The sequence below is a fragment of the Henckelia pumila genome, chromosome 4 (genome assembly GCF_033568475.1).
Source record: "Henckelia pumila isolate YLH828 chromosome 4, ASM3356847v2, whole genome shotgun sequence".
Lineage (NCBI taxonomy): Eukaryota > Viridiplantae > Streptophyta > Magnoliopsida > Lamiales > Gesneriaceae > Henckelia > Henckelia pumila.
In genome coordinates this window covers 228,501,456-228,521,541 of record NC_133123.1, presented here as the reverse complement: position 1 = coordinate 228,521,541, position 20,086 = coordinate 228,501,456, and the positions used below count along the sequence as shown (strand labels likewise).

Genomic DNA, 20,086 nt, shown 5'->3' with positions numbered 1-20,086 from the left:
GAGCCCCAGCCTCTGGACCATACCATGCTTGGCAAAAACGTGAGTCATGACCAATCAAGCAAGAACATGCATCAATACAAGGCATACATGCATAAACTCGAAATTTCCATGAAAAATCTGAAATAAAACACATCATGCAAGAGTAATAGCTTATATGGTGGCCAAATAAAAGTTTTAGACATGCCTTTTAATCTTTGAATGGAGATTGATGCGTTTACGAGACTCCGGGACGAAGAACGGACCAAAAATCTACGAAGATCAAGCTTGGTCGGCTATGGCGATTGTGAAATCTGAAGAAAACGTGAAGAAGAGAATGGAGAGAAGGATGGAGTCGGCTGATTGAGTTTAGGGTAGGGTAGGCTTTAGTTTTTTTTAAATTTTGATAATTAGGATTAATTTAGGATAATAACTAATATAAATTAATGAGGTAGATAATATAACATAAATATAAGATTTTAAACTTTTAAAAATACCTACTAATCTGATATATAATAATAAATCCCGAAATATAATATTAAAAGATTTTTAAAGATCAATAAAAGTCATTAAAATGACTTATTTTGGCCAAAAATCAATTCTTAAATACATATATAGGTAAATACTAAAATTTTCTTGACAAAATACCTTAAAATATTATTTTAAGGCTCATAAAACTCATAAAATATTTTTGGCTAAGAATTTTGGTATCTCGTCCGTCCGCGGTCCCGTCTTCGCGATCAAAATATTAAATTCCTTAAAAATCTAGAATTTTCATAATTATGGGTTAAATGCTAAACTAAATTAAATTATGCATATAAATCACATAATATCAAATAAATACATTTAACCCTTAATTAAAAATTAATTTCTTCTAATTATGCATGCGGATTTACGTTTTAAAATTTTCGGGTGTTACATTCTTAATTGTCCTTTTCAATTTCTACTCATCTTCCACTAATACCATGAGTGGAAAGGGATTTTTCATCAAGCCCACATATAATGTCATGTCGGGTCATGAGATGACATTGAGTTAACAAAAAAAAATGAAAGAAACATAAGATGAGTAAAAATTTATGAATCATCCAACTTTCATCCAATATACCAAACGATACCTAGGTCTTGTGATAGGTTTAAACGAAAATGGTCGTAGTAACTAAGGATCGTTAAATTACTTGGTAGCCTGCGCTACGGCTTTGATTAAAACTTCGTTTTTTTCGAAAAAAAATAGTTTTGCTTTCCAACTATGTATCTTTTTCCACACTCTCTATGTAATATTCGCAAACAATCAAGTCTTATTAATGCCCACAAAAGCAGGAAGTACCAAATAATTGATTTTTTAGATCATGTGAAAAATTATAAAGAAACAATTAAAAATCTATTGTTTTGTTTTATTATTATTATCATTAAATAAAATAAAAGACAAAAAAAAAAAAACACACACACTTGTAAGTTAATTAGGTCACCAAAGAACAAAATAAATAAAGACCTTAGCTGTCAAAACTCATTTCGGAAATCTATGCAAAATTTTTGACCTCAAATCTCTGAATTTTTGGGCGATTCCACACACAAACACAAGGTGACTCGAATCTCTACTCTGTTTACTTTTTCTCTTCTGTTGGATTTAATTTTCTTGATTTTATCGATATAATTTTCGTTATTCTGCTGCTTATGAAATGATTATTGTCGTATAAAGTTCTGTTTTTTTTGGGGGGTTGATTTTGCGTGGCGCTTAGGAACTGTTATCGGGTGAGTAAATAGATGTTTTCCCACCTTGTCAAGGTTTTGGTTTAACGAAAGAGTCAGAGAAGTGGAAAGAGAGATGATGAAAACTCCAAATGCCAATATTTAATTGACTATGATTTTGTTTAACTTGTGTGAGTCTAAGAAATTATTTAAGTTTAATGATGAATGGTGGTAGTAAATAAACTTATCGTGCTCTGGTTTTATTTGTTTTCCTGTTCTCTAGATAATGAAAAATTGTTGGTTTTTTGTGGATGGAACGGGAGCGGCGAGGGCAGAATTTGAAGATTGCATGAAATGGAAGAGTTTTATACTATTTAAAAATCTTCTTGCACTTTACTGCACAAGCAGTGATCTTTATCTGGCTTCAGAAAATCATGCCATGTGCGAGTCTATTAAATTTTTAATCTGAAAGCAGCTTAGGATAACCACACAAGAAATAAATACCATTTCTAATTCATACATAGACTGAAACTGAGCCTTTTGGCATAAAATATGGGTGCATTTATATTCTCTTACCATCATCATTTACTGGAAATGTTGCACATTATCTCTATAGATATGACTGCGATTCTATTCATTGACAAGAAAGTGTGCCTAAATTTTCATACCACTAGGTAAAGACGTACCAACGGGTAATTCATGCTGTGATTTTTCAAGTTTGCGGAGCTTTTGTTGTTTGCACAATTGATATTATCATGTTTAGCTGTTATAAGTGTAAGTGTTATTTTATGTGATTTTAAATTGCAAAACATGATACATTTACAATTACATCGAGGTGGGGGACAATATTTATTTAACTTGAGGGTTTTAACCTAATGGCTTGATGGGGAAAAATTGGGTAAGGCCATGTTTTCTAATATTGCGTGCAGACCAAAAGAAGCGGTCAAGCATTAGGTAATATGATTCAACCCATTACCCATGCAAGGGACTAAGAAGTTGCGGACTTTGATTTAGTAGTAAGACTATTAACTAATCCTAACTACTGCATACATCTTTTTTGCTCCTCCACAGAATATTTGTGAATTGTGGATTGTACTTCTAAACATTTGTTTTCGACAGTTTTCTACCTAAGTGTCTTGTCTTTGGATATTGTATCTGAGTTAACTAAACAATTCTCCTTGCTACTTAAAAGATGACTCCTTTGATAGTGGTAGAATATTGGAAGCAACGATTCATTCTTTTTTTTTACATGATGAAATATAAATGGGACGGAAAGGCTTTTGGAGGCTTGTGAGCAACACATTTTCAACTTCAAATCTATTAAAAATTCTAGATCTCCTTGAGACAGGATAAAGCATGGTAAATATTTTTTTTTGGATGCTGAAAAGTAATCATCTAGATGAAGTATTCTTAATGTTGAGTCGATGGCTAAATAATCATGTTAATACTTATCCAGGTGTCAATATGAAAAAGGAAAGGTTACGTTATGGCAATTGTTTAATTTTCCAAGGATTGGACGCCATGATATTGTTCTGAAATGCCAATAATCCTGTACAGTCATCTGATATTTGCAACTATAGATTCTAATTTCCTTCAGGTCAGTCTGCTCTCAGGAAGCTAATTGTATATCAAATAATTTTCCAACGGACCTTCATTGCTGTCTATTTATTAGTTCATATATCTTGTTTTTTGTTCTATACATCATTAGGCTCTCAAGTATTTGGTCATTTTAATTGAATTCCATAGAATCTCTGCAAACACTGTTTTAAAAGTCTCTCCATTTGCTATCTTGTTAGGTGGACTTGGTACCTGATTGAAGCCGGTAAGATTATTCACAATGGCAGATGGTCAAGAAAATGATAAGAATATTGAAATATGGAAAATAAAAAAATTGATTAAGGCTCTTGAATCTGCTAGAGGAAATGGTACCAGCATGATATCCCTGATCATTCCGCCTGGTGATCAAATATCCCGGATCACTAAAATGCTGGCTGAGGAATATGGGACAGCTTCAAATATTAAAAGCAGGGTGAATCGTCAATCTGTGTTGGGTGCAATCACATCTGCTCAGCAAAGGCTTAAACTGTATAACAAGGTACCCCCTAATGGATTAGTGCTTTATACCGGAACTATAGTGACTGATGATGGAAAAGAAAAGAAGGTGACCTTCGACTTCATGCCTTTCAAACCCATAAATGCTTCTTTATACCTGTGCGACAATAAATTTCACACTGAACCTCTTACTCAACTCCTAGAATCTGATGAGAAATTTGGATTTATTGTAATGGATGGAAATGGAACCCTTTTTGGGACCCTGAGTGGTAACACTAGAGAAGTGCTCCACAAGTTCACAGTTGATCTTCCAAAAAAACATGGAAGAGGTGGACAATCAGCCCTTCGATTTGCTCGTCTTCGAATGGAGAAGCGCCACAACTATGTAAGGAAGACTGCAGAGCTTGCTACTCAATTCTTTATTAATCCTGCTACCAGCCAGCCGAATGTATCAGGTCTAATACTTGCTGGTTCAGCTGATTTCAAGACCGAGCTGAGTCAATCTGATATGTTTGATCCTCGCCTTCAGGCCAAGATACTAAACGTGGTAGATGTCTCATATGGGGGAGAAAATGGTTTCAATCAGGCCATTGAATTGTCTGCTGAAATTCTGTCCAATGTGAAGTTCATTCAAGAAAAGCGTCTGATAGGGAAATTCTTTGAAGAAATCAGTCAAGACACTGGAAAATATGTATTTGGTGTGGACGACACCATAAAAGCTTTGGAGATGGGAGCTGTCGAAATATTGATTGTGTGGGAAAACTTGGATATCAACCGTTATATGCTTAAAAACAGTACAACCAGTGAGATTGTCATAAAATATTTAAATAAGGATCAAGAAACTGATCAGAGCAACTTCAAGGATTCAAATACCTCTGCTGAGTTAGAGGTTCAAGACAAAATGCCTCTGCTTGAGTGGTTTGCAAATGAATACAAAAATTTTGGCTGTTCACTTGAGTTTGTCACTAATAGATCTCAAGAAGGCTCTCAGTTCTGCCGAGGCTTTGGTGGAATTGGAGGAGTTCTTCGCTACCAGCTGGACATGCGATCTTTTGATGAGCCATCCGATGAAGGAGAAATTTACGAGGATTCGGATTAGAGCAAATCGTTCTACCTGTACTTGGTGATGACAAGATGAGAAAACTTGTGACTGCTTGAAATTGTCGTCGATTTCATGTTTATTATAAATTCTCTTGGATTGGGTCTTTTTTTTTCTTTCTTTTTTTCCCCTCAGCTTTTGCATTTAATAGACTTCTCTCTGCTCATGAGTCGAGCAGGGTTGGTTTCCCCAGTCTCATTGGAAGAATACACCGGGTGCGTTTGTATGAAGAAAAAAGGGAACTTATCTTGCTTGTTATATGAGCTTCTGTGGTTTAAAGAAGCTGCACTCTTTGATGAGTTTATGTTGCATGTTAGTCCCGCAATGCACTGGTAATTGTTAATTTTATGACATAAATTCGCTTTGAATTTTGAACACAGCGAAATACTGGTTTCAATCTCTTGACCTCGGAAGTGAAAATGGGAAAAATATCTAGCAAAGATAATCTGCTCGGCTAGTTTTTTTAGTGTATTTGATAAAGGAAGGATTATGTTTTTCTTTCTTTTCTCCAAAAAGAATTGATAAATTGTTCCACTTCCCAATCTTTTGGGTCAATTTTCTCGATTTCTCGAAGTGTACGCTATGTTAGTTATTCCACGTTTGTGTTTCTCATCGAAGAGGATAAAAGCCAACGGTTTAATCCTGTGAGTTCTGAGGCCCCAAAGAGCTTGTAGTTTTATAAAATATTGGAATCATTCATTTGCATAACATAAAATAACGATACCATTACACCCCTTGGAACACAGTCGAGATTGTATCCAAACACATGATAAACATCGAAAAAGCCTTCGGAAAATTCACTCAACAAAAGTGATGTCTCCTGAAATAGTTGTATATATGCACATGAACTCTTGTTCGGCCCCAACTCTACGGAGACAATGATTTTTAAAAAAAAACATTATTAGACACTTCAATAAAAAAATTCCATGTCATTTCTCCTCCCTCTTTAACCTCCATCTGACTTGAGCATCAGAAAGAATAAGCCGGAAGGCAGACATCGAAAGGAATAAGCCAGGTGAAATCCTGCATATCTCAATCTCACTTGCGCTTCGGAGAGAACACACAGAGTGAAATCCCAGTATCAGCTAACTGATTTGTTCGGGGTTTTCAGGTTCCATGGGCTCATGAGAGCTAGGCCAGGTGATCATCCAGTCAGTTATTATACTGTCACATGGAGGTATTCCATTTTTATCACATTTTACATCATTACCAAATGTGGCTTTAAAAACTCGAAACATATCGAGGTTGTATTTACAACTTAAGAACTCAAAAAGAGACCTACATCTGACAGATATAATCTCATCAAAGCTAGACCCAGAACACAGAACATGCAAGAATTAACACACCTATACAATCAAGTTAAAACTGAAACCTTGCATCCTCGTGATCTGAATCACTGTCATCTAATGCACTACCATAATCTTCCTCATTACCAGAAATAGCATCGAGAGCTTTGTGTGAATTCCAGTCGGGAGGAAATGTCTTTTGAAGGGCCTCGGTAATTCCACCACCCCTCCTTTCAATTTTGTGTAAACATTTTGACCAGTGAACTGCAGTTCCCATATCGACAGTTAATCCTGAATTTACCATTTCTTCACATATGCCAAGAATTCCATTATAAATGTAATCTTCAGCGACAGTTGCTCTTGATAATAAAGATGTCATTAGACAATGATATACAGCTTTGTCTGGTGTTAATCCGGCACCTTTCATCTCTTCGAAGCATTTTAAAGCCTTCTCAGGGAGAGATGCCCTCGACCAGCCGTGTATTAGTGTTGTATAGGTTTTGATGTTGGCCTTCACTCCGAGTGCTTCCATCTCTTCTAACGTTTTCATTGCTCTCTGCAAACAGATCACAGAAGATAAAGTTTCCAATTACAGCAATATATACCAAGTTGTCAGAATATATCTCTAGAAATATAGCTTCAACCAAAAACTGCAAGAAGAATGTACGCCAGTTTGATTGGTTGTCGGGTAATGATTTTAACATACTTCAGAAGTCAATCTACATTTATCATATATATTCTTTAATTTGGCTGGCATATTTAAGTCTAAAATCTAGCTCATGATACAGTCTCAAATATTCTCAAATACAGAAAAGCAAGAGAAATTGTTTTGTAATGCTGGACACTACACAGTTTAGTCGTCTAGATTTCTTCATTTCTCCGTGTTTCTTTCTTTTTGCAATTGACCTGCAACAGAAGGCACACAATGGTCCATTGGTCGCATAATCGGCATTGCAAACCACCCAAGTTAATGGCCTAAAATTTTTATGATCAAGTTCAAGCTCATATGAACTATGAAGCCCAAACTCATTCTCCCCATTTATAATTGCATTTGCACACATCACGCTTAAGCTCAAACAGTGTGACACGAAAATAAATTGAATTTTAATGATTATATTTTCAATATAATACACCACATATTTAATACATTAATATTAACAATAAAAAAATTCCTTGGGCAATATGAAATTTTGAATTGGAAATATCAAGCACGAATTAAAAGCTTGCCAAAGTTTTAGCCTAAGTCGAGCCTTACAAGTTATCCAATCGATTCACACTAAGCTCATGAGTTGGCTTAGCTCACCTACTCTCGTTAATGAATATTCATAAAATAATGCCCATCATCTAGACATAGTTAAACATTACAATTGTGTAAAAATAGAAAGATATAAATAAAAGAAACATTTAATTGGATCGTTTTTTTATTTTTGTTAAGATCTCAGGTGTATGATTAGTCCATTGCATAGCCCAGACTGTAGGAATATCCTAGCCCATTTAATCTATTTATTTAAGCATCTTGTATTGTAATTAGTGAATCTTGAAAGCAACAAAATTTCTTTCAAGTTTTTCCTCAACTTCTTTTTTTTCAAAAAAAAATTTAAGAAACGATATTTTATTAATATATATGAAAACTATTAATTACAATAAACGAACCACTTATCCGCTGACGACAAAAGGCTAAACGGGACCCTAATCATATCAACAATAGACAAAAGCCCAATCTCTTGATAAATACTGCTTGATTTCTTTCAACAATTTTCTGCTAAGGAACGATTAATCAAATGCCACCATAGATTAGCACAAAGTTCAATTATAGGACGTCAAAGTAAATGACAGATATCACATTGGGCCAGAGAAACCGCATTTCCTAGTTCTCTTTTAGGTTTATAAGTAATCTCGCACATATTTGATGATATGACAGCAACTGCATAACTCTTTAACAGTATTATTTATCTCTCAGTGATTAGTTATAACTTGGCACAACTTATTAAGTTGGTCTTTATCATTAACAGTTTAAGTTACTAGCTAACTAACACCTCAAGACCTTGGTCATGCCAAGGTGTGAGAAATCTTCATGAGTACAACACACCTGTTTTCACATCATGGTTTAAAACAAACCACTAATGCTTGCAGCCAAATCGTAGGTTTTGGGCGTATCGTGGCAAACACATGGAATATTTCCCCGCATTTTATTTCCAACACGAAAGATATCATGGTTTAGATTTTAATGCCATCTGCAAATCTTCATCTACCAATTGTCTCAAGCCTCACCTATTTGCTCCACTTAGAGAGCTTTTAAGTTACCTGGTAATTTCATTCTCTAAGAAGTCGGCTTTAAAATAATTCTCATTATCGATAATTCTATGCTTCTCTCAAAGCATTAAAAAAGTGGCCTCTACATTGCAGGTTCTTATCTGGTGCATCATCATTAACTCCACTGAGAGCTTTTAAGTTACCTGAGTAATTTCATTCTCTAAGAAGTCGGCTTTAACATAATTCTCATTATTGATAATTCTATGCTTCTCTTAAAGCATTAAAAAAGTGGCCCCTACATTGCAGGTTCTTATCTGGTGCATCATCATTAACGCTGATACCAAATTGTGATATTCCCAGATGTAACACTGCCAAATTGTGAAATTTCCAGATGTAACACCAGAAAAGGTTAACGACGTGATATAGCAACTTGTGGTCAATGTATATGATAGTGGCTGTACAAACCACACAAATTGCATGCAGTGCAAAAAACTTACCAGCATATCTCCGGCCTTGCAACAAGCATTTATAAAAGATGTGAAAGTATGGATATCTGGCTGCACCCCTTCTTGCCTCATTTGCTGCATCAGATCTGCAGCCTCCCAAACATCACCTCGACGAGCCCATCTGCATTGAACGAAAACTATGAAATCAAGAATAGATATGCATGAGCAACTTAATGAATATCTGAAGTTCCAAGCAGATGCTGAAGTATAGTGCTTAAATATGCAGATTACTCATACCCATCAATTAATATGTTGTAAATAAATGTGTTCCTTGGGATATTTCGAATCCTCATCTCTTTCGTTACTGCTAAAGCACTTTGCATCCTGCCAGCTTTACAGCATGCCTTAAGTAAAGCCTCGTAAGTGTATACATCAAGCTCAAGCCCTTCATTTTTCAGTTTAGAGAAGTATTCGAAAGCGTTGCCAGTATCTCCCAGTGACGCGTAACCATCCATAATGGTTGTGTATGTGTGCTCATTGGGACTAATGCTTGCAAGTGACATTTCTTCTAAAATAGCCACAGCCTTCTCCATCTGCAAGTAATAAATAATCATAAATAGATAATCATTCATAAAAAAAGTAACAAGTTTGAGTTACCAGATTCTATCTTTACGGTCAAAAGGAAAATGTGAATATTAAAACACACAAAACAACAAAGCACATATGGTTAAGTACACAAATTTTAATCACAATAGAACTAATGTACTGTAAGTCTGCAACACACTAACTTTGAACTAAAGAGATTAAAAATGCCTTTTTCATAAATGATGTACCTGACGTTTGTTGACAAGGCCAAGAATAAGAGCATTATACGTGTGCACAGTGGGAACGCAGCCGCTCCTCCTCATCAAATCAAAAACTTCTAAAGCTTTTCTCATTTCTCCTGCTCTTGCAAAAGTTAGAATTATGGGCATAAATGTCCTCGTAGAGGGTTGATGTCTCTCCCTTTTCATTTCTTCAACAGTGCAAATTGCACGTTCTAAGTTACCCATGCCACAAAATGCTCTAATGATGTTATTGTAAAGAATGACATCTGGCTTTAATCCATCTCTGATCACATCTTCAAAAATTGAGAAAACATTAGCCCAATCTTTCAGTTTCATAAATCCATTGATCAACATGGAATAAGTCTTCATGTTATGATTTATGCCTGCCACTTTCATCATGTCACTGATTTCCAAAGCATTAGAAATTTTTCCTACCTGAAGAACAAAGAGAACACAATGAATGCATTCCATGAAAGTGGATATTATGGAGCTATGAAGAGAAGCAATGTAACAACATTAATAAAGATCAGTTCTTACATAGCAGGCCAACCTAGCCTGGTGAAAAGCAATGTGTAAGAAAATAAATAGTCTCCTAAGATGCTTAATTAAAGTTGAAGTTTTTACATAATTCCTCACACTATTTGACAATGTCTGCGCAAGCAACAATAGTTGCACTGAACTATCAGTAAAGGAAAAATTATGGCTGGTTAGCTGGAAGAAAGGAGATTTTGAATTTCGGTATACCAATGGTGACCACAGAAGTCTTCTGCAGATGGTCAGGACTGGAGAAGTCTCCTAATAATCCAGATCCTCCAAATAACCACATCTAAGAAAAAGGGAGATACCGGATCAGTGTTCTAAAAATCGGCCTAGGCAGGCGCTAGGCGCCGACCGACCGCACCGAAAAAGTGCTAGTCGGCCAGCCTAGGCATCCTAGGAGGCCTTAGGCGGGCTCTAGGCGGCCTTAGGGGTAAATGAAATGTTTTTTTTTTGCCTTTTAAATCATAAGCCCAGTAAAAACTGACAGAAAAATTTTATTACCCTTGCACAGAAACCCTTTCAACGTCTTTCCAAAGAAAATAAAAGAAAAATATGGAGAATAATAAGTAGAGAAATTTATGGAGAAGAAATAGAGTAAATTTGTAGAATTTTATTAGTTATGTAATTTTTAACTTATTTTAAATTTGATGTTATCGTGCTGGAGTTATAATATCTGATTTATTATGTTATACTATGGAATCCGCCTAGCGGCTAGCGAATTTTAGAACCAGATTAATTATTCTTCAAGCATGGATATACCACGAAGAACAATGAAGTTGTAGTCATACCCCTCCAAGCTTCAATCCTCCTCAGGGATGCTACATGTCATTGAACGACTCTTCATAGATAAGTTAGACACTTCTTCAATTTTTTTTAAATCAAGAACCTCCTATCTTAAATCCACAGGAAGAAGATCAAGGTAGGAGATACCCTCTTTTCAATTTGTAAAGCACCTGACAAGTTGGGTTCTCTAAATCACCCTCTACTATTGCCTTTTCGGTTTCTAAGTTTTCGGTTTCTAAGTTTACCTAATATAATTGTCTATCCCAAACTCATCTTGCTTTTGACCTTCAGTTATCTTCTCTATCTATTCCTTGTCATTTTCAGGAACCCCTTGAAGATACTAAATGGAAGTTTGCAAAGAAGTACGGAAATCAAAAGTCTCCAGGAAAATTGTTCTCGAAAAATGGTCAAGCTTCCAAGGGATGAGAAAGACAACTAGATGTAACTGGTTTTTTGGTTGAAGTATTGTGTCGCATGGAACAATTGACAGGTAGGCTACAAAACTAGTTTTGTTGCCAAGGGATACACCCCAGGCTTATGAAACTAATCAATGCATATTGTCAGAGTCACTGGTCACACTATCTTTTGCAACCAATCTAGATTGACCAATAAGCAATTAACGTGAGAATCCTCACCACACAATGTCTGAAGTGGTCTATATAGAGCCTCCTTCTAGATTTACAACAAAGGAGGTGTAAGACATGGAAATGGAAAAAAGACTTATGAGGGTGTTTGGATGAGCTTATAAGCTCTTTAAATTTGCTTGGCAAATTTTTTAAAAAAACAGTTGGGTACTACTAACTTTTTTGAAAAAGATCTTATTTTAATATTTTACTTCTCCAAATTATCCTTGTATATTTTCTCAAATGCCCAACTATATGCTCCACAAATTTTGACAAGTTGTTTGACATTTTTTTTGTTTTGTTGCTAAGATTACGAATTTATTTTTCTCAAATGCTTTTAGGTGGATTCTAGAATATATTCTATTTTTTATGCTTTCACTTTATTTTTCACAATTATATATTAATTGAACAGATTAAAGATAATATTAGATATTTATTTTTAATTTTTTTTCCAAAGAATATAAAATTATAAATATAAAATATTTTTTTTAATATATGCTTAATATTTATGATAAATTTATATATGTGTAATATTTATATTATCTTCATAATATTATACTCTTTTTGGTAATTTTGATTATATAAAGATCTTATAATACTAAAGACATAAACATCTTTTAAGTTGTTTAAAATAAATTGACTCAAACACTTCAACAACTTATTTTCAAAATAAGATCACACAACTCATAAGTTGTTTTTAATAAATTTAGTCAAACACCCTCTATGTTCTGAACGGTCTATGTTCTGAACGGAACAATCACCATGGGCATGGTTATGAAAATTGAGCTACTTTATGAAGCGGTGCAGTTTCAAGCAATACAAAAGCTAAAATAAAGTACTTGGGAGCCATAAATATTTCTTGGGCATTGAAGTTTCTCGGTTACTCTCTCTTTCAATGGAAGTATATCTCTTGGTTAAAACCAAGAACTCGGCTTGTCAATCCAACTCGCTTGTTAAAACCACATTATATCCAAATTATCTAATGCAGTTTGTGTCGCGAGTCATTTTATGCTTTGTCTAAGCAATCAAAACATAAATGGAGTGAATCATATTTCGTATTATGTTTTCTCCAGGCAAAATTTTAACAATCTCCCGACAAGATCATTTGGACATGGTTATATAAACCCAGTTTTTTTCTGAATTATTGGATAGGAAGTCTCCTTAGGATATGTGTAATTTGTTGGAGACAATCAAGTGATTTAAAGATGCCGGTAACAGAATGTGGTTATACTGTCTTGTACAAAGCTGGATACCATGCTCTTCATCGAGCAGTAAACAAAGCTTACCTAGCTGAAAATTCTCCTAAGCAAATTCAATTGTGATTCAGAAAACCTATAGCACTCTTAGCTATGGAGATTGCAAATAATCCAGTGCTTCACGATCTGCAAAAGAATGTTGAGCTTGACAGAAACTACATCAAAGATAACTAAATTCTAGTAAGATAAAGGTTTGTTAAGGATGCAAACCAACTAATGAAATGATGACTCATGTTGTTCCTAATGAGTCATTCTGTACGAAACTATCCAAGTTGGGAATAGGAGAAGGAGATATCTACTCCCCAACTTGAGAGGTAGAGTGAACATACATAACTTGCATAATATTATGTATTATTAAATTTCTTTTTATATTGGATTTTTGAATTAGAATCCAGATATTCGTTGTCAAATTATTTGTAAAATTGAATTCAAAGAACATGTGAATTGTCATTTGAATAAATACTCCTGAAAATACATGAAAATCTTTCAACTATTTTTTCTCATGCCCATTCACCTTCCTCTCAGGTAACACATAAAATGATAATGTTTTAGAATCATTGATTTAAGCAGATTCACTCAAAGGCGGAACTCTTTCACCAACCTATAAATCAACGTACCACATGGATTTAGCAACTCTCATCCTCCCTTTTTTTCGATTACACCTAGCAGGGTTTCTTCAACATATTATATGCAAGGGCTCATGTTATTGGATATTATATGGCTGAATAAGTGGACCATAAACAGATATTAGTGTAGCAGAAGAGAAAAGTTTTATTATGTTAAAATGAGCACAGGAAGAATACAGATAAATATAAATTACAAGCTGAAGGAAATCTGGAAGAGCACAGAACTAAATCACAAAGAAACATGCAATTAAACGAAAACGAGAGAAAGAAATCAAGAGAAAGAAATCAGTTACCTTAGTATAAAGATTGATGAGACATCCGTAACTTATAACAGAAGGTGTTAAGCCACATTCCTGTAACAACAATCCAGTGTCAGCGCAGAGCAAGTAACATGGATATAATAACTCAAATAATCCTGTACACAAGAGATTATCACTCAACAGCCTCTGCATGTCTACATTGTCTAAATAATACTATGCATGGCGAAAAGACAAAGATACAATTGAAGGACGAATTCAGCTACCTATCTCTTGATAGATGTTCTACAAGTTAATAAGCCAAAACAAATGCATCTTTCTGACCACTCCCAGAAAGATAGTGAAAAAAGGATAATTTCGTACAGCAAAATGACAATTACTACATATTTAACTAATACAATTTGTCAAGATTATATCTTTATACTCTGTCCTTGCACCCGGCCATTTATTTTTATCCAACAATCAGTAATAAGCTCCCTAACTTTGATCCCATTCTTTGCAACCAAGTGACCCACAATCATTATAGTGATGATAAGAAAGTCATTTTTTGCTTGTCCCCAAAAAATTTGTTTGGCGAGTAGCTACATTCAACAGATAAAGAAAGTAACATTGGATCAGTGTTCTAAGCGGCGGTCGAGGTGGCCACCTAGGAGATTGCTGAGTAGCTACATTCAAGGGATAAAGAAAAATAACTTTGAAATGGAATAGACTTGCCAACGAATGTTTATGTCTCACAGTTTGGAAGTAGAAGTAATGGTCTACTCAATCAACAACACCAGGTAATTTTCATTGAATTACCTTAAGTCTGTCAAACACCATTAAACATTTGTTCTCGTCTAGTATCATGGTATAACCATCCATCATGGTGTGATAAATGTCTATTGTAGCCTCTATACCCTCTTCCTCCATTTCTCTTACCAGTGCTTCTGCACGGTTCATGTTACATGCTTGACTGCAGAAATTGCAGATAAAAAATACGAATTACAATTCATGAAAATAATGATGAAACCTTGTCCACATCATTTATATATGGAATTGACAATTCACCAATTGTGAAAACCAAGACAGTTTATGTTTCTAACTCTAATTGTCAAAATCAAGACAGTTTCTGTTTCTAACTCTTTAATCATATGGCCTCTGTTTATATCCCAGAAAACTCCCAATCGGATAATTATTTGCAGTTTCAGTATACAATAATCTATTATGTTCAAATTCGTTTAGGTGACTGTTATCTTTGAAGATCATTCAAAGTCCAAATACAAATTTAAGAACAAAAAATATAGTTCTTGCACTTTAAAAGGTGATAGATAGAGAGTGGGATTTGGAGAATTATTTGCTGCTAGGATAATCCCCTTGCCCAAAAAACATACCAACTCAAATACACAGAACATGATAATGTGTGCTGAAATGTTTGTTAAGATTGCTTGCTCTCACTGAGCTCCGGTACAAAAGCCAAATGAATGAATATCATAACATTGACATTCCAACATAGAACAAGAGTAAAACACTATTAAGTTATGACCCTTTAAACAGTCCACCAAGACCCGAACCTCAGCTTCTTAAAATCCCATCCCTGCACCTCTGAATGGACACTTGTTATGGTCCCGAGTCATGGATCGAGTTATGATGTGGTTAATGGGTAATGGAATGACGGGTTTGAGGCTCATCAAAGAAACCTAACGATCTTGGAGATGAATCGAGGCTCGTTGAAGTGAACCAAACATTCTCATAACAAACACCTTTAAAAATAAATTCGAGTTGTTCAAATTTCATTCTGATCACTCCTTAAATATAAGTTCCATAACTATAAAAATAAATCTGCAGAATAACTTCCAAATCCAATCCTTTTTTTTTTTAATAGGAAATGATAATATATTAATGGAATAGTTTAATTACAAAAAGTGGACCAGAGGTCTACACCTAACTAAGGCTCGAAAACTGCCAACAAATGCAAAACTCCAACTCCTGTATAGATCTGACATCGAAAATGATTTAAACTCTGCATTCTTCAAACTCCAACATGCGACTCTAAACTTGATCTTGTCCCAACATTCTTCAAGCGAGCTTTCTATATTGTCAAAAACCTTCCTATCTCTTTACAACCAAACCGCCCAACATAAACAGTGAACAGCCATATCCTAAAAAATACTACCCCTTCTTCCCAGGCCACACCCAACTTCCTAATCAAATCCTTAATCAATCATAAGGATTATCTTTCATTTGGAAATAACCAAACTAAGTCTGCAAACATATGCAGAATAACTCCTAATCTAATCCATAATGATAACAATTATCATTTATCAGAAAATAATTAAACTGAAAGATGACACCCAAATCCTATGAAGATAAAATTAGTTGAACCCAAATTTTATTTTAAAACTTCCTATGATTGAATCGTCATAGACAACTTCCTTTGGTTTGGGCTGACCTTTGATTAGAATATCATTGGGTTGTTCTTGGTCTGTAATGCCCTTAACAATACTCAAGAAAAACACAAAGCAAAGGTAAGAGAGAAACAAAGAGAGGAAGCAGGAGAAAGGGAGGACTGAGGAGAGAGGGAAAGAAGCACGTATAAAACGATAATCATATCAGAATTGCAGGTCATAACTGCTGAAATTCATATGCTAAAATTACTAAAATTAAGATTGAAGTAGTACGATGAAAAAAATAAAGATAACAAAGTAAAATAAAACAGAAATCAATTCTAATGAAAATAAACAAATCTTTGATGCTCACCAACAAGCATAGATTATGTTTCCGTATATGATAGCATTTAAGCCTGCAAGCTTCTCTTTCGCCTCCTTAAACCAAAGCTCTGCCGCTCTTTCAGAAACAGAGAAAGAAACATCAGTAGAGAACGAAATTACAGGGAACTTTGTTCAAATATCTGCATGTGTTATAATAGAATCAGCGTGTATGCAGCACATATACGTACTCGAAGTTTCCAATTTTGCTAAATCCTCCAACAAGAATACTGTAGGTCACCAGACTCATCTCAATTCCCTCATCCTTCATCTTCCTCACACATGACAATGCTTCTTCCATGTCCCTTCCAACCGCGTAAGCGTGAATGAGACTGCAGCATGCCACATTTATTGATTATGAAATCATGGACAACCACGGAGTAATGATATACTCATGCAAAAGATGTCAACCACTCATAAATTCATTTACCACCATCAACTTAAAAATAAGTGCAGACAGAAACTATGAACATTGAAAAAATGGGTGAGTCCTACCAATCACTCTTTGGTGACAAGTAAAAGTGGATCATTAAAACAAACTTCAGAAATGACGATGGACTAAAACTGAAAAATTTAAGAAAACTCCAGAAATTACGGTTCGCTAAAAGTGCACCATTAAAGAGTTAAACTACATAGTAAACTTTTACTTTGTATATACATGTAAAGTAGGCTCTATTCCCCGTGCCCGCATCTTCTCAAATGTTTCACGTGCACGATGCATATCACCTCGCTTAGCATAAAAATTCACCATTAACCCGTACTCTTTCCTGGCAGGCTACACAAAACAATAAATCCATATTAGATTGGCTCAAGAACAATCTTCATAAGGTTACACGAAGGCTATGTGATTCCATTTCATGAATAAGCAACTATTGTTATCTGTAGTACTTTTTCCACTCCTCCGGAATCAACACACCGCAGCTTCTTTCAGCCAACCAATGCTCTTGAGAGCACAAATAAGATTAAATCGTAGTATAACACGCATGATCTATATTAAAGTATAAAGTCCCATGCATAACCAGATGACTGATTCATCTTAAATGATCAACCTCATGTCCCCGTATATATTGCACTCCTCTCCTTTCATCGTTTGAGAAGAAAAAACTAGTAACACTACTGAGAAGCTTTTCGACTTCATTGAAGCCCTACAATATTAAAGGAAGGCTTTCAAAAATTGAAAGTAACTCTAGTCTATAACGCTTGCAGAGGTAGAACTTAATAAGATATCTAGTGTCTCCTCATCAAACCTCTTCTTACTGCAGTGGCATATAAAATTAACTTCAAAATGAAATTCAGTCGTTAAACTAGAAATAGCACGAGTCACATCTTAGTCTAACATAGTGCCGGTGAATGGTTTATGGATGCCTAATAATACTACATTACAAAGCAAGTTTAGCTGTTACTTTCCCTGATAGCACACGCACGATTCAGATCCAACGTAAATGCAGCAGCGGATGATTGATTGATAAACTACGTGAAGAAGTTATATAAGAGAAAAACGAAATCTGCCGAGAAATTATATATATTAACCTTCTTAATCCTCTCAAAAGCTCCGACGACAGCCTGCCAATTCTCCGGTTGAGTCTCCAAAACCCTCTGGAACTCTCTTCGTGACCCATCCCTCTCTTCGTGCCACTTAGACCTAAACGCATTTCTATCTTCATCTCTGCCTTCCACCCATCTAACCCTCTCCACCATCTTTTCCTTTATTCTTTTTCCATTGTCCAACTTCACAGTTAACACTCGGCCATGAAATTCCACCCCGTCAAACTCCACAGCCTTCATTGCAGCCTTTTCGGCCATCAGCCCATCGTACAGCACGAACCCGAACCCCATGTTCCTCTCCACATCATCATAACCCTTTATAAGAACCACATTCTTGATTGGCCCAAACTGCCTGAAAAACTCGGCCACCTCACTTTTCTTTATCCACAGAGGTAGATTGCCCACAAAAATTTTACCCTTTTCCCTGAATCCCATTTCCTTTTCATTTTCATCTGAATTTTCAACAACACCATCTTCAAATTCCACAGGAAGTGTCTCTTCCAATGAAAGTACAGGTATCTCCGGGGGTGGTGGGGATAGCTTGCTGGACAACCGAAGCTTATTACTTAATCGATTCGGGAATGGCGAATTGGGAGTGTTCCGGGAAGTAGTGAGTTTTTTTAGGGGGTTTTCAGTGGAAGAAGTGTGTGCGGGATTGTGAGTCGTGGGACGGCGGAGGCCTGCGGAGCTGTCTTGTGACAATTCTGAAGCAAGAATGACGAAGGATGTGGTGGCGCCGCCGATATGTTTCACGGCGGAGTGAGGAGGCGGAGTGTTAGAATAGTGCGCGGTGGCGGGGAGACAACGAATATCCATAGTCGAATGGGATGGGATGGGATGGCACCTCTGATCTTAATCAACCATGATATGAAATGGTTAGAAAAGTTCTATCAACCAGCGATTTTAGACAGGTTATTTTTTTTTTATGAAAAATAATAATTTGTCACCCATGATTTACGTTATAAAATTTATTTGTGAATTGTTTTTAATGGGGTTTTTGTATTTTATAAATTGATCACTGATGGGTTATGCATTTTTGGAATCAATAAAGAGAGACGATGGTTAATTTACATAATAATAATAAAAAAAAAACTTGTGTAAGATGGATACAAATTGAATATGAGAATATAAATTAAGATTTGTGGGTGTCATATCTAGGTAATCAATTGATTATCCTCTTCAATGATAATTTCTCGTAGAATTTGAATTTCTTGAGTATTTGATCTTTGTGAAAGATGATTTGATGTTTTGATGAGTTAACACCAATCTTGATATCAAATTAACCTTCAAAAGTGTGGAAGAACATGATGAATGCATTCGTTAATCTTTTTGAATTTGATGAAGAACACGATCTTTTTGAGTTTGATGGAGAATACGGTCTTTTTGAATTTGAATAAATTTGGTTAAGAACACGATCTTTTTTATTTGATTGTTTGATGAAAAACACATTGTGCTTTGATTTGATGAAGACACGGTCTTCTTGAATTTGATTATTTGAAGATGACCACAATTAATTACTTGAATCACGTATTGAACTTCTCGAATTTGATTAATTTAAATGAATGTGAAGAAGAACGTCTTGAATACACCTTTGACCTTCTCTTGATTTCCTCGAATTTCTTGAATTTGAGTTGAGAGAAATAGCTTGGATTTTTATATTCTTTTGCTTCGTTTTTTTCTGTTGTGTTGTATGTTGTTTTGGTCCGCTATCCCCTATTTATAGTCGAATGATGCAGATTCTTACCATTTATATTTGACGAGGTGTTGCAATTTGATTGACTTTTTGTGATTTATTTGGTGATTATCTTCCGTTGATATTAAATGCTCATTGACTTAGGTAGTGTTTGGCTGTTTGCAACCTTTAAAAATAAGTGACCATGGAGATTCTCTTAATAATTTTGTTAAGAAAATCTTCATAATCACTTATTTTTAGAGGTTGCAAACACTACCTTAATAATTTTTAAAATCAATTTTTTGAAAAAGCTCCTGCCCATGACATAGCCATGGCGTCACAAGTTCGAATCTTAGTGAAAACGAAAGTATAACAACTAATTTATATGATATATTTTGAAGACATAATATTAATT

At 35.1% G+C, this 20,086-nt stretch overlaps 2 protein-coding genes across 6 annotated transcripts; one reads left to right on the top strand and one right to left on the bottom strand.

Moving 5' to 3' along the window:
- The first annotated feature begins 1,433 nt into the window (after positions 1 to 1,433).
- LOC140862581 (eukaryotic peptide chain release factor subunit 1-3-like) lies at positions 1,434 to 5,071 on the top strand. 5 transcript variants are annotated; one of them, XM_073265608.1, is made up of 4 exons: positions 1,513 to 1,555; positions 2,592 to 2,678; positions 3,119 to 3,259; positions 3,459 to 5,071. In XM_073265608.1, exon 4 carries the CDS (start codon positions 3,500 to 3,502, stop codon positions 4,811 to 4,813), a length of 1,314 nt encoding a protein of 437 aa, XP_073121709.1. In that variant the 5' UTR covers positions 1,513 to 1,555; positions 2,592 to 2,678; positions 3,119 to 3,259; positions 3,459 to 3,499; the 3' UTR covers positions 4,814 to 5,071. The 5 variants fall into 5 exon arrangements, with proteins under 5 accessions (XP_073121710.1, XP_073121707.1, XP_073121711.1 ...); XM_073265607.1 differs by lacking the exon at positions 2,592 to 2,678 and adding an exon at positions 2,939 to 3,021 and having other exon boundaries at positions 1,514 to 1,555; XM_073265606.1 differs by lacking the exon at positions 2,592 to 2,678 and having other exon boundaries at positions 1,473 to 1,555.
- A 483-nt stretch (positions 5,072 to 5,554) lies between these two features.
- Positions 5,555 to 18,854, bottom strand: LOC140863055 (uncharacterized). Its single transcript, XM_073266177.1, has 10 exons — positions 17,985 to 18,854; positions 17,102 to 17,229; positions 16,646 to 16,786; positions 16,447 to 16,533; positions 14,509 to 14,662; positions 13,747 to 13,806; positions 9,632 to 10,060; positions 9,096 to 9,391; positions 8,850 to 8,979; positions 5,555 to 6,655 (listed from the first exon to the last, which is right to left on the bottom strand). The coding sequence occupies exons 1-10, from the start codon at positions 18,813 to 18,815 to the stop codon at positions 6,173 to 6,175; spliced, it is 2,739 nt and encodes a 912-aa protein (XP_073122278.1). The 5' UTR covers positions 18,816 to 18,854; the 3' UTR covers positions 5,555 to 6,172.
- Between the last annotated feature and the right edge of the window lie 1,232 nt (positions 18,855 to 20,086).

Coding starts and splice junctions, on each gene's coding strand:
- LOC140863055 (XM_073266177.1), bottom strand. CDS start 18,815: ATGGATATTCGTTGTCTCCCCGCCACCGCGCACTATTCTAACACTCCG. Junction 16,787..17,101: donor ACTTTACATGTATATACAAA/GTAAAAGTTTAC, acceptor GGCATGCTGCAG/TCTCATTCACGCTTACGCGG. Junction 14,663..16,446: donor AACATAATCTATGCTTGTTG/GTGAGCATCAAA, acceptor CAATTTCTGCAG/TCAAGCATGTAACATGAACC.
- LOC140862581 (XM_073265609.1), top strand. CDS start 3,500: ATGGCAGATGGTCAAGAAAATGATAAGAATATTGAAATATGGAAAATA.